Source organism: Eublepharis macularius, chromosome 14, assembly GCF_028583425.1.
Source record: "Eublepharis macularius isolate TG4126 chromosome 14, MPM_Emac_v1.0, whole genome shotgun sequence".
NCBI lineage: Eukaryota > Metazoa > Chordata > Lepidosauria > Squamata > Eublepharidae > Eublepharis > Eublepharis macularius.
The window spans coordinates 55,743,608-55,755,738 of NC_072803.1; the positions used below are offsets into that span (position 1 = coordinate 55,743,608).

At 43.8% G+C, this 12,131-nt stretch overlaps 1 protein-coding gene across 2 annotated transcripts in view; it reads right to left on the bottom strand.

Moving 5' to 3' along the window:
* The window catches only part of CDK5RAP2 (CDK5 regulatory subunit associated protein 2), a 179,188-nt gene that overhangs the window by 92,440 nt on the left and 74,617 nt on the right, over positions 1 to 12,131 (bottom strand). For both annotated transcript variants that reach the window (XM_054998013.1, XM_054998011.1), the window contains 2 exons: positions 7,934 to 8,031; positions 2,046 to 2,173 (listed from right to left, as the gene is read on the bottom strand). In XM_054998013.1, the coding sequence (XP_054853988.1) occupies positions 2,046 to 2,173; positions 7,934 to 8,031 (226 nt within the window). The remainder of the gene's footprint in view (positions 1 to 2,045; positions 2,174 to 7,933; positions 8,032 to 12,131) is intronic.

Genomic DNA, 12,131 nt, shown 5'->3' on the forward strand with positions numbered 1-12,131 from the left:
AAGTCTTGCATTTTATATTGTAGATCAGTGGTCTTCAATTCGCAGGTCAGGACATAGAAGTGAGTCATGGCCTGACTCTAGGGAGCTTGCAATACCAGCACGACTTTCTTTTTTTAAAAGAAAGATGGGATGGATTGAGAAAAAGAGAGAGGCGATATCTTTATATCCTTGAGATCCATTCTTGATGAGAGCAAGTGTCACGGCTCTGCACCACGACACCCCCACCCCAAATTCTAAGAACTGTAGTTTAGAGAAGGTGCTATACATTCTGTCAGAGACCTCTACCCTCACAAAAATAGAAACTTCAATGTTCCACAGGAGAAGGAATGACGATTAAGCCAGCATGGACACACTTTACATACCTCGCAAGAAAGATACCGGCTTATGTCAGACATAATGGCATTTCTTGATCTACCACATGCTGACCAGACTTGGTGATCCTGGGGCTCTTACGCTTTTTCCTTTCCTCTTATGCTTTTTCTTTTCCTCTTCTCTGCATGCAAAAACAGCTAAGGGAGCCTTCCAGGCTCTCAGCAAATCCTTGTTTGCCATTGTCCAAAGAGGCAAACTATGAGTTGCGCTTCCCTTGCAAAGCAGGATTCTACACTCCGTTTTAATCTTGGTTTGCTGGGCAAGTGCAAACGACAATTTGGTGGTTCGGGCAGAGTGGGCTTGTTGCCAACACAGAAGTCTCTAACAGGCTGGCTGCACATAAGGAGAGGAGGAGGGGGTGTGAAAGCCTGAAGATCCCCAAGTCTTATTTGCATAACGTCAAGCCAGATAGATAGTTATAAACATTTTAAAACAAGGTTTACGCTGCAAGTTGGGGATAAAAGTGGGTTCTGGTTCTGAAAAGACTGAGCACGTGTCTTTTAAATTAGAAACCACATTGGATAAGGGCGGGTTTTGTTCTAATCTCGTGTGTACTTTTGGGGCAACATATAATAACCACGCAAAATGTGTTTTTATAATAAGCACCAGTCGAGTAAGTCTGGAAGAAATTACAGCTGCCTGTCCCATCCCACACAAAGCATTCTCTTTAATTGAAAGAACTTTTACCCTTATATTCCTTTGTACCTTTTTGACATCTTAGACATCCTCCCTAGTTATCAACATGCATTGCGAATCTAATGTAGAATTATAATTTGCATATTTAGCATTGCATTTTGAAATAATTTCAGGCAGGTGCAAAGCAAAAAAAAAAAAGATATAGGAAGGTACAAATTATTCTGCTGTAGTTGGGATTTCATGAAAATGAACCCTGGGTCTCAAGGGGAAAAGCTGGGTTAAATAACATAGCAGAATTTTTATTTTGCTATTGGCGCAACAGACTGCAGGAACTGAATAGAAAATAGCAACTTAAAGTCGTTGAACTATCTAATTGCAAGAAGGGATACATTGCAGTCAGCATGATCCCAAGGGAGCGGGGGCAGGCAACACTTTGGTCTGTGGCCTCTGTCCCTATCGGGCAGTATGATGGAGGTGGCGAGAGGGATCAGAGGGGGTGATAAACATTCCGTATTGGAAATCCCACTTGGGGACAACTGTTCCAGGTTGAAGAGCTGGTATATAAGCCTACTCAAAACAGCCAGTTTAGGAGGGGAAGGAATACCAGGGTTCCGCCTCCTGTTATTGTTCCTTGAGGGTTCTTGGAGTGTTCCCTTTAACAGCAATTGAGCGGCTGAGTGTCTATCAACAGCCGGAAGACTAACAAGAAGGCGGACAAGCTGCTTAACCCTTTCCTAGTTTGCTGGCAGACTGCTGGGGGAGTTCGTAAGCAGCATCCTCTCATAGTGTTTTTCAGCTGGAACCGTCCCCTCTTCCTTTTCTGATGCAGTAGAAGGCCAAAAGGCAGGCGACCGTGCATCGGGCATAGCAATATCTTTGACCCTTTGGCTCCATTTATTCATTCAAGATTGTGCCTGTTATGTGGCTGCTGCTGCTTCAAGGTACTGCAACTGACACATTTATTTCTTTCCTGAAAAGCGAACGCAAGGAAAGCGCTGGCAGGGAAGAAGAAACCACTTTTCCACAGCAGCCCTTACCTTCCTCTTTATTCGCCTTCATTTGCTCTTCCAGTTCTTTCCGCAAATTCCAGTTTGCCAAGATACCATCTTCCAGTTGCTTACGTAACAAAAAAATGTTGTTCAGCTCTGCTTGCAGATTATTTTGCCTACATTTTTTTTTAAAGAAGAAAACCAGACAGCTAAAGCTTTAAGACGATGCATTTTGGTCTAGGCTTCGTCCTACATTGAGAAACATTTTGTCTCACATCTCTAGCATCTTTTATACATCAAGGCTTCGACAAAACAACTCATTCCAAAGCAGCAAGCACTAAACTCACTTTAAAGCGTACATTCCTCTCATCTTGAGATACGATGTAAACAAATCTTTATGTAAGATGAAAATAAAGCTTGTATGTTCCCTTTCTGGCAGTTTTCAGGAATAATCACGACACATTGGATTTTAGTCTTATCTCCCCACCCCAAGGAAATCAAATTGGTGAGCTTTTAAAATTCGATACAAGGATATCCATTGTATTCTGTTGTTGATCTAGGACAATGAAACAACTTAGCTCTACCTTTCATAAACAGCAAATGAGCTAGTAAAGCTGTGTTTGGACTGATGTACTTCAGGCTACATGTGTGGGATCACATGACTCAACACTCCTCCATGTAAAAAAAATTTAAATATTCAACACATGGAAAGCTAGGATATCAAGGAAACTGCCATCGGCTTAGCCCAGGGGTCCCCATATTTTTGAGCCTGCGGGCACACTGGGAATTCTGACGCAGGGTGTAGGGCACAACCACAATATGGCTGCCACAGGAGGTGGAGTCAACTACAAAATGTCTGCCATAAGACATGGAACCAACCTCAAAATGTCAGGGAGTGAATTCATGCATAACTGTAATAGTAACGCTTCAACACTTCAGACAGAAGCTCCGTTGAACAGGATGCGTTTTAAAATGAACATATTGTTTAAAATACTTCCTTGCATACACACAACATACCTTCAGGCCTTAAGTGAAGATACTTGTGCTGTAGGGGCAGCTGACACTGAAGTGACTTTTTAAATAATCTGCACAGCCAATCAGATCTCCAGTAGCCAAATAGAAGCCTGCTGGGCAGAAGCCCCAACAGGCCCTGTCCACTTCCTAAAAATATTTGGCATGCACTAGGGCAGGTGCCGGCAGGCTGCAAGATAGCCATGGGCATCAGACCGGCAACTTCCTGCCTAGCCTTTTCCCTGACATGTCAGTTGCCAATATAAAAGGATTTCCTTCGTAGAGAGGAGAATTCAATTATGTGATTCCCCCATCTGACATCTGAACTGCAGCCAAGATACAGACTGATCATCTCAGTATGAATTAGGTCCAAAACTTGTGGGTAATTTTGAAGACTGTGAAGGCAGAGGATGGGCTATTGCTAGAGCTTTGGATGCAGATCCCAAGGATCTCATGAGGGCCAAACCAAATGCCACAGTGCTATTCTGAGTTCCCAGTGGCTACTCTATTTAGAAGTGCTACACAGGCCCCATTTGGATCGGGACTGCAGCACGGGGCAAGGGTGGGGGGCAAGACTCGCAGCTGCAAAATGGCTGCCAATTCCTGCGGCAAACTCAGATAAAATGTCACATTTAGTTTGGCCCTCAGGCTCATAATTTTGGGAATGACCAATGCCTGAGACCTTGGATAGCCACTGCCAGTCAATACTGAGCTAGATAAAGCAAGGTTCTTGCTTGGTATTAAGCTTCATACGTTCCAATTCTGTAGCCTCGAAAGCCGGATTCTGAGATCAGAGCCTGTTACATAAGATAATTGCTGCAAATACCTTTCAGTTTTTGACTGGCTCGTTATTGTATCCCAAACACCTCCCTTTCCCAAGTGCTAAGTTGCTCTCTACTCAACTATAAACACTGTCACATCTGCCTATGGCAGCAGCAAGATTAGTTATAAGTAGGCAATTTAAAAAGTACATGCAATTTTTAAAAAAATTAAAAACGGAGAAGTCAATTAACTTGAACATTAAACATTAATAACCAGGGAGCCGCCATCACACTGCCTACTTTCACACTGAGGAGAGAAAAGAAAAAAAACCCCTCCCCCTCTTTTAATATAAACGGAACTTATTTTAATATAAATTAAAGGCAATATATGCAAAGCGTTGAAGACAAGACACATTTCAAGAAAATCTGAATAAAAGGTGGTTGGAGATGATAGGGCAAATAAGAATTCAGATGATATTTGCATGGCTGAAATAGAACTGCTGAGGAAGTGTATTGGCCAAAGCTGCAGCTCTCGAGGTCTGTGTACACAAAGACTCTGAAGTCTGTTATGGATGGAACAAAGAGTAAGTAGCAACCAGTGCTGGGGCTGCTAATTATCCTTCATCCCAAAAAAATTCTTAAAAGGAGAAAGGCCTGAATTATTGTAACTAAGTTTAATAGTCAATCAGTGGCCTGGGCCAGTCATGGAAGAAACTGCCCAAGTCAAGGTGAGGGTTTCTACAAACTCAGGGGGACTTGCCTCAAGTGCACGGAAAATGTAAGTTAATCGAAAGGAAGGGGAAAGCAGCCTGATGAAGGCTGAGCATGTTCCAGGAGTTGAAGTGAAAATAAATACAGAGGAAGGAGGAGAAATTAGCATGCCCAAGCACTTGTGAGATTGTCAGTCCTGCGAGGGGAAGATTTGAATGTGTATTAGGGGGCGGTTCACAGTCCTACCCCAACTCTTCATTAACCTCCAACTCGTACTGCTCAATGCTCAGCTTCTCCAACAAAGATCAGAAATAAAACATAATGATTTGGAGGGAGGGGAAGAATTACCTCATACCCTTTCCCTACAAAATTAATACTTTTACAGGTAAGGTGCACTGATCCCTTGCAGTCTGGAGGCAAGCACTTGCTCTGACATCCAAGTGGAAGATTATCGTTGTGTCAACATGGAATAGGTATAGGCTGGTGGTAAAATGACAACTCAAGAATTAAAAGGCAATCTTTAAAAAAATGAGCAACCAGCTTTGCAGATAGTCAGTTTCCTTGGTGAAGGTTATTATTGGACTAAGGAGGAACTTCCTGGACTTGGCTGGCAACAAAATGGAAATCCAAGGGGTGAACACAAGAATGAATCAAACAATGGGTATTCTCAAACACGGAAGAGAAGTAACACAGGCGGCTCATCCAGCAGGGTCTCACACCAATTTACTTTTCATATATCAAGCACTGGTAGGATCTCAAAAATCTAATTCAGCTTCATTGATGAAAAAAGAAGGGGAACCCTCCCCCATGGTGATGTTCTAGTCTGGCTGTGGGGACAAGAGAGAAGGTATGGAAGTTTAACAAAAAAATATTTTTTAAAAAATATAGTTTTAGGTGGGTAGTCGTATTAGTTTGCAGTAGAATAGCGGGTCCAGTGGCACCTTAGAGACCAACAAGATTTTCAGAGTGTAAGCTTTCAAGAGTCAGTGCCCCCTTCTTCAGACACCGGGTATCTGAAGAAAGGAACTCTGACTCTCAAAAACTTACACTCTGAAAATCTTGTTGGTCTCTAAGGTGCCACTAGACTCAAATCCTGCTGTTTTTTAAAAATATGTACCCATTCCTCTCCCACCCCTCAACAGCTTCATCAAATGCAGAGCTTCCTCCGGAACGAGACAAATATGGAAGTGAAGCGCAGGAGTTAGATGTTTTGCCCTGTCCTACAGATCCAGATGGGAGGGATCGCTCTCTAATCAGGAGGCTCTCCTCCTTTAAAGGCAAAGGGTTATTTCAGTCTCCTAATTTCCATTTCTGACAGTGCTCACAAGGCAGCAAATCCACGCAAGAGTCAGAACTGTGTGAAACAAAAAAAAAAAGGATCTGTCATTACCTGGCATGTGTCAGAAAGGAATCCATGTCTAGGTAGAATTGCTTTACGAGTAAAGGAAGGCAGACGAATCTGCTCACATACTTCAAAGTAAACTGCTGTCTCTTATTTCTCAAACCCTTCCTAAGCTAAGGCAATGGCTCGGGGCCAATTCTCATGGTAGGAAGGTCCTCTCTGTATCCCATCTTGGTCCCTTCAATCAAACAAGTGCTGGGAGTTCCATGCTTAGAATTTAATTCTGAGAGACATGCTAGGCTGATTCAGATTGGGACCAGAGGGCACGGGCAGAGGGTACTGAAATGAAATATCCCCAGGGAGCCCTGTTTGCTTTGCTAGGGACTACATGTATACTCTGATGGATTGCATGTATGTTTCATCAAGAGGTGGGGGGAAATAGTAGCTCTACGGAGTAGGGCTGCCAAACCCTCACTCCCAGCCTCTGCCCCCCCGCCACCACTCACCTGGTCCGCAGGGGGAAAAGGCACAGGGAACTGGGCCGGGAGGCAAAATATCTCCTGGGCAAGCCTGCAGTGGTGCGTGATGACATCACTTCCAGGAATGAGGTCATCGTGCTGGCCGTGGAAATGCTCCCACACTTTGCTCGGGGCTGATTCGGGAGCGAAATGGGTCAATTCTTAAATAATCAGCCCCTCGAAAAGTGCAGGAGAAATGACATCACTCCCTGAAGTGGCATCACTGTGTCAGTGCCCAAAGCACGAGCAAAGTTCTTTAGGATAGTGGGTACCAGGTTCCCCTCCACCTCCCGCCAGAAGGGTAGAGACCTGGCAACTCAACCCTGGAGTCATTTCAGGTCAGGAAAACAGTGTGCAGGGGAAGGGCTTAAGCTTCCTATCAGTCCCAATCCATATCAGATTTCCCACATGCTTGGAAATTCAGTTCTGACTACAGAACTCCTGGAGCACATCTGCTCAAAAGGGATGGACCAGACACAAAGACTTCCTACCGTGCAAACCCACTGTCATAGAGCATACCTATCTAAAGTAAATCTGGTGATCTGAGGAACTGCACAGCCACAAATGACTTGGGAGACTCTGAGAAACAAGACAGAAGAAGAGCCTCAAAACTAATCAATTTTCTTGCAAAAATGCTGAACTCATTTTATCTTCAAGCAAGTTTGTGTTCCAAATGCCTCAGGAGTTAATATGTTTAATTTAACACATCTGGAATTCCTGCAGTTTCTCCCTGTAACTTTTCCACAGCAGACAAATCATCTTCGTTGACTTCAGAAGGTAGTGCCGATTTCCTAGAGATCTGACCATTTCTTGGTCAAAGAAAGGGTTGGCTTCATATACAGAGTCAGACTAATAGCCTCTTTTGACTGGCAGCAACTCTCCAGAGCCTCATCCATATGGAAGTATTTCCCAGCCTTGCTACCTGAAATCCTTTGACTGGAGATTATTTCATTTATACCCTGCCTATCACCCCAGTGCGGACCCAAAGCAGCTTACATTGGTCTCCTCTCCTGCACTTTTATCCTCACAACAACCCTGTGAGGTAGATTAGGCTGAGAGTATGTAAGTGGCTCATAGTCACCTGGTGACCTTCAATGGCAGAGCAGAAATTTCAACCTGGACCTTCCAGACCCTTGTCTGACACTTTAATCATTACACAACACTGAACCAGGGACTCCTGCATGCATATTCTACTACCGGCCCACAATCTCTCCAGGGAGAGGTTCTTCCCTGCTCTCACAGGCCAAGTTTGACAAAGAGAAACCCTAAATTTACTGCTTAGGAAGGCTCTTATGCCATCCTAAAATCTTGTCAATCATCATGAAACTAGCTATATCAGGAATTGAACATGTTGCAGAAAACCGTAATAATGGGATCATGACAAAAAGATAGCACGTCAGGATGGACCTGCCCCACAGAATGTACTTTGCTCCAAATAGTGTTGTGTCCTTTTACAGCTTACCCACAGGGCCAGCGTTAAGATTCCACCTTACTATTAAAACTCTGGGTTGCAACATATACATACAACTTCGACATAATTGTTGTCATTTTACATTCAAAAAACGCTTCTAGAATGAAGAACTGGACACTCACCCTTCAGCATCTTTCAGAGACTTTATCAGATTCGAAAAAATGTCACGTTCTTTTCTTAGGCTTTCGACCGCTTCTGCATATTCAGATTCCTTTGCATGCTAAATTAAAAACACATACCGATTTACTTAGCAGATGCCTTGACAAATTAGTTTGTCTGCAAAGAAGTCACACAGACAGCGCTGGCTTTAAAAGAGGTTACATTAACGGTACTAGGCACATCGCAGAGAGCCATATTCACAATCACAAGCAACAAAATGAGCCACATGATTACTGTATGCCGTACACGCTATCCCCAAACAATAATATATAATATAACCCCTTTAATTACCACAGTACTTCTGAGCATCTAAGGTAGTTTTTTCCTGACTCCTGGGGGTTTTGTTTTATGGGCTAGCATTTCACAGTGATATGTCCTATTCCACCACCTCACTCAGCTGCGTACGTTGACCCAGCCTCGAACACAGAACTCTCACTTCTACATAACCTTGATATATGCTTCATATGCAAGCTGTGCTGCATTTCAAAAATAAAAGAGTTTTATCTTGTGCCCAGAGTAAAGATTAAATTATTTGAATGTCTAAAGAAATGGATCATTTTCCTGGAATATGAGGTGGGTGCCATAAGGAACAGTGCTCAGAAGGGACACATGTGGCGTGTCAAAAGAGCCACATGTGGTTCCCAAACCAGTGTGTGAGTATCTGGGTTAGATGGATTTATTGAAGAGAGATCCATCATCAGCTACTAGGCATGACAACTAACAGGAACTTCCGTAGCTGGAGGCAACAAACCTCAGAATCTCAGCGCTAGGAGGCAATATCAGAGGAAGGCCTTGGTCTCTAAATCCCTGTTTGTTAGCCCTCCAGGGATAACTGGTTGGCTGCTATGTAACAGGTGGCTAAACTAGATAGATTACTGGTCTGATCAACAGGGCTGTTTCCATGTTCTAAAAAACAAAGAAAACATAGGAGGCTGCAGTAACACAGATGAGAATCTGGCTCCCCAAAGATTCAGAGAGGCCTTTGCACTACCTGAAAACTGTTGGTCAAAGCCTAGTTCTCAGTAACAGGTCAACCTATGTCTGGACCAGGCCACTTCAGACTACAGGTGGGGGCTCACATGATGGAATGCTCCCCTAGACAAAACAATTTTCTACAGCCACAAGTCCACAGACTTGGGCTTGGCTTAGATGCCAGCCATAATCCGTAGAGGCCATTGACCCCCTTCCTTCCATTAAAATCTTTTGTGCTTATCAGAAAACTTCTGTCTGTCCTTCAAACGCAGAGCACATCTTGAGAGGCTCAACCCCCAAGTTCTTTGCCAGTCCTGCCCCTTTATAATACGTAGATTCTCTGGTTCCGGTCAGGTGGTGGCTACAGTTGGGTGAAGCTCCGTTCTTAAGGTTTTTAATTAAAGGTTTTTTTAAAAATATGGAGATTCATTCTCAGAGATATATCCCGGCCTCTGCCACAGAACCTAGGGTGTACCTGATAAAAGTGGCTCAGGTCATAATCGCTGCCACGGGGTTTTAGCTAGGTAGATAGCAGCCGTGATTGGAAAACCACCGAGGAAACTCCAGAATCCAAGAAGACCACAAGCCCACCCTTGTAGTGCTTATAACTCTCTTCTCATTGGGGAGGGGGTATTGTGGTGTTTTGATCTGACTATGCAATGCTTTATGAGTTCAGAATAGGTAAAAGTATTACATACATTAATTTTAATAACAAGAAGAACCCAGTCTTAAAAGACACGCAGAGCAAGAGTTTGGTAAACCATCAGGCACCTTCCATCATGCTTGATCCAGCTCAGACCACCACCACCAGCTTCCAGTTGTCCTTCCAAATCAGGGCAGCAAACAGGCAACCAATAATCCCAGTCCCATTCAACATTTTTACAGAAGAGCTCACGAAGCATCACATTTATGTCCACAGGGGCTCCCTCCATCACAGGAGGATGTTTGGCTTCAAACCTCAAGAACATTTGCAGTAGAAAAGATCAAGAGTCCAGTAGCACCTATAAGACTAACAAAATTTATGGTAGGGTATGAGCTTTTGTCTCAGCTAACTTTTTCGATAAGTGAGCTGTGACTCACGAAAGCTCATACCCTACCACAATTTTTTTTAGTCTTATAGGTGTTACTGGACTCTTGATTTTTTCTACTGCTATAGACAGACTCTATACTCATCTTGATCTATCTTAGAACATCTGGTTTAACATCCTGAAGTTTTGTGATTGGACCCAACCCCATGCCAGCCATTTTGTGATTGGCCCCACCCTCAATGGCAGCCATTTTGTTGTGCTGCTCAGTACCTCTCTTCAAAATTCCAAAAGTGCCCACAGGTTCGATGACGTTGGGGACACTTGATCTATACCTCTGAAGTGTTCTCACACTACACTAACTTTCATGCTGGCTTTAATTGCTCCACCTAGGGTGAACAAGCAAAGTTTTTTTGCTCTGGATGCTGTAACTAATGAAACCACAATTCACTGTAAAAAAAACTGTGCCTGAATTAATGGAAATTTGCTACTCCTTGCTGTACAGGGACTGAACACTCTCTTGCTCCCACCACGTGTGTGCCTTTTATGGCTCCATTTTCCAAACAAGACACTTGAAGTGACTTTCGCGCCACTCAGCTGCCACTCTCGCAGAGTGTGCATCAGACATCTCCATTAAGGCAGAAACTGCCAGAGGCCATGGCGATCTCCACCATCTCAGATAACATCGTGTGCTCCCCCTCCCCAGCATGAGGGGAAAGAATCGTGAGGTTTGTTGACATGCTTGGAATTATTAATGGCAAAGACCGCATATATTCAAACAAACTCCTTGGTGGGAATTATTTCAGCCGAGCAACTTGCACAGCTCTGGCTTGCCAAAGGGCACAAACAGGAACTGACTGTTCAAGTCTGAGCACTCCAGCCTCCTCACAGGTGGCCTACTTAATTTTTCATCTGCTTTCAGCTTCTGAAGCTGCAGACCATGTGCTCTTTTTAGGGGCACCATACTGTGGGCTTCTCTCATCTAGAGTATTGTTAACCTGTTTCCTTGCTGGCCTCTCCCCTCCTACAATCTCTCTGGAACACCTCTCCCGATAGCTTACAAAATTATGCATGGTGTGGAGAAACCAGATAGGGAGAATGGAGAAAGAAACTATCTTCATACTACTTCAAAGGTCCAAAGCACTCTACAGACACAATCACGTTTCAGTCCCTGTAAAACCAACCAGCATTATTATCCCCCTCTTGTAGAGGAGGGCGGAAGCTCAGAGACAAGGACTGATCCCATGAATTCCTGAAAGTTCTTGGGATCTTTTTCACCCTCCCTCATACTAAATCATTCAATGAAACTGATTGGTAGCACATTCGGGAACACACAAAAATTAACGTTTGCCACACCTAGTTGCTTCACAGAATTCATTGCCACAAGATGCAGTGGTGACCACTGACTTGGTGGTGGTAGAGAGTGCTGTCAAGTCATAGCTGATTTATGGTGACCCCTGCTGCAGTTTTCAAGGCAAGAGACTAACATAAGTGGTTTGCCATTGCCTGCCTCTGCAAGCCTGGACTTCTTTGGAGGTCTCCCATCCAATTACTAACCAAAGCTGACCCTGCTTAGCTTCCGAGATCCGATGAAATCATGTTTGCCTGGGCTATCCAGATCAGGGGATAACAGACTTAGACAGCTTTAGAGGGGGATTAGACAAAGTCATGAAAGAAAGGTCTATAACAGCTAGTAGCCATGACAGGTGAACAAGGTTCAAAGGCCTCTGAATATCAGCTGCCTGAAGAGAAAACTATTGCCTCCCTGCCTGTTTATAGTCTTTCCAGAAGTACCGGGCTGGACATTCCTAGGTGCTGGACTTAGCATATGCTCTTTGGCTTGATCCAAAAGGCGTATTCTTATACAGGATTATGTTCCCAAAGTCTTCTTCATGTTCTTTCACTGGCATCTTAGAATGTTTACACTGCTCGTGAGAAGAACAGAGAATCAACCAAAGGTTTCTAGACCTCAATTTCGTCTTTTCAGCTTGCTGCCTCTTGTGTGCTTTTTACAACATAATTAAGGCACATGGCACTTAACAGGACTCTGCCAAAAGGAAATCAGATCATAGATTATGAGAGAAGGGGAAACAACAGAGATGAGAAAAAGACAGAGGTGTGTGCAATGGGGGGGGGGCGGGTTGAGGTACATGCAGGGCTTTTT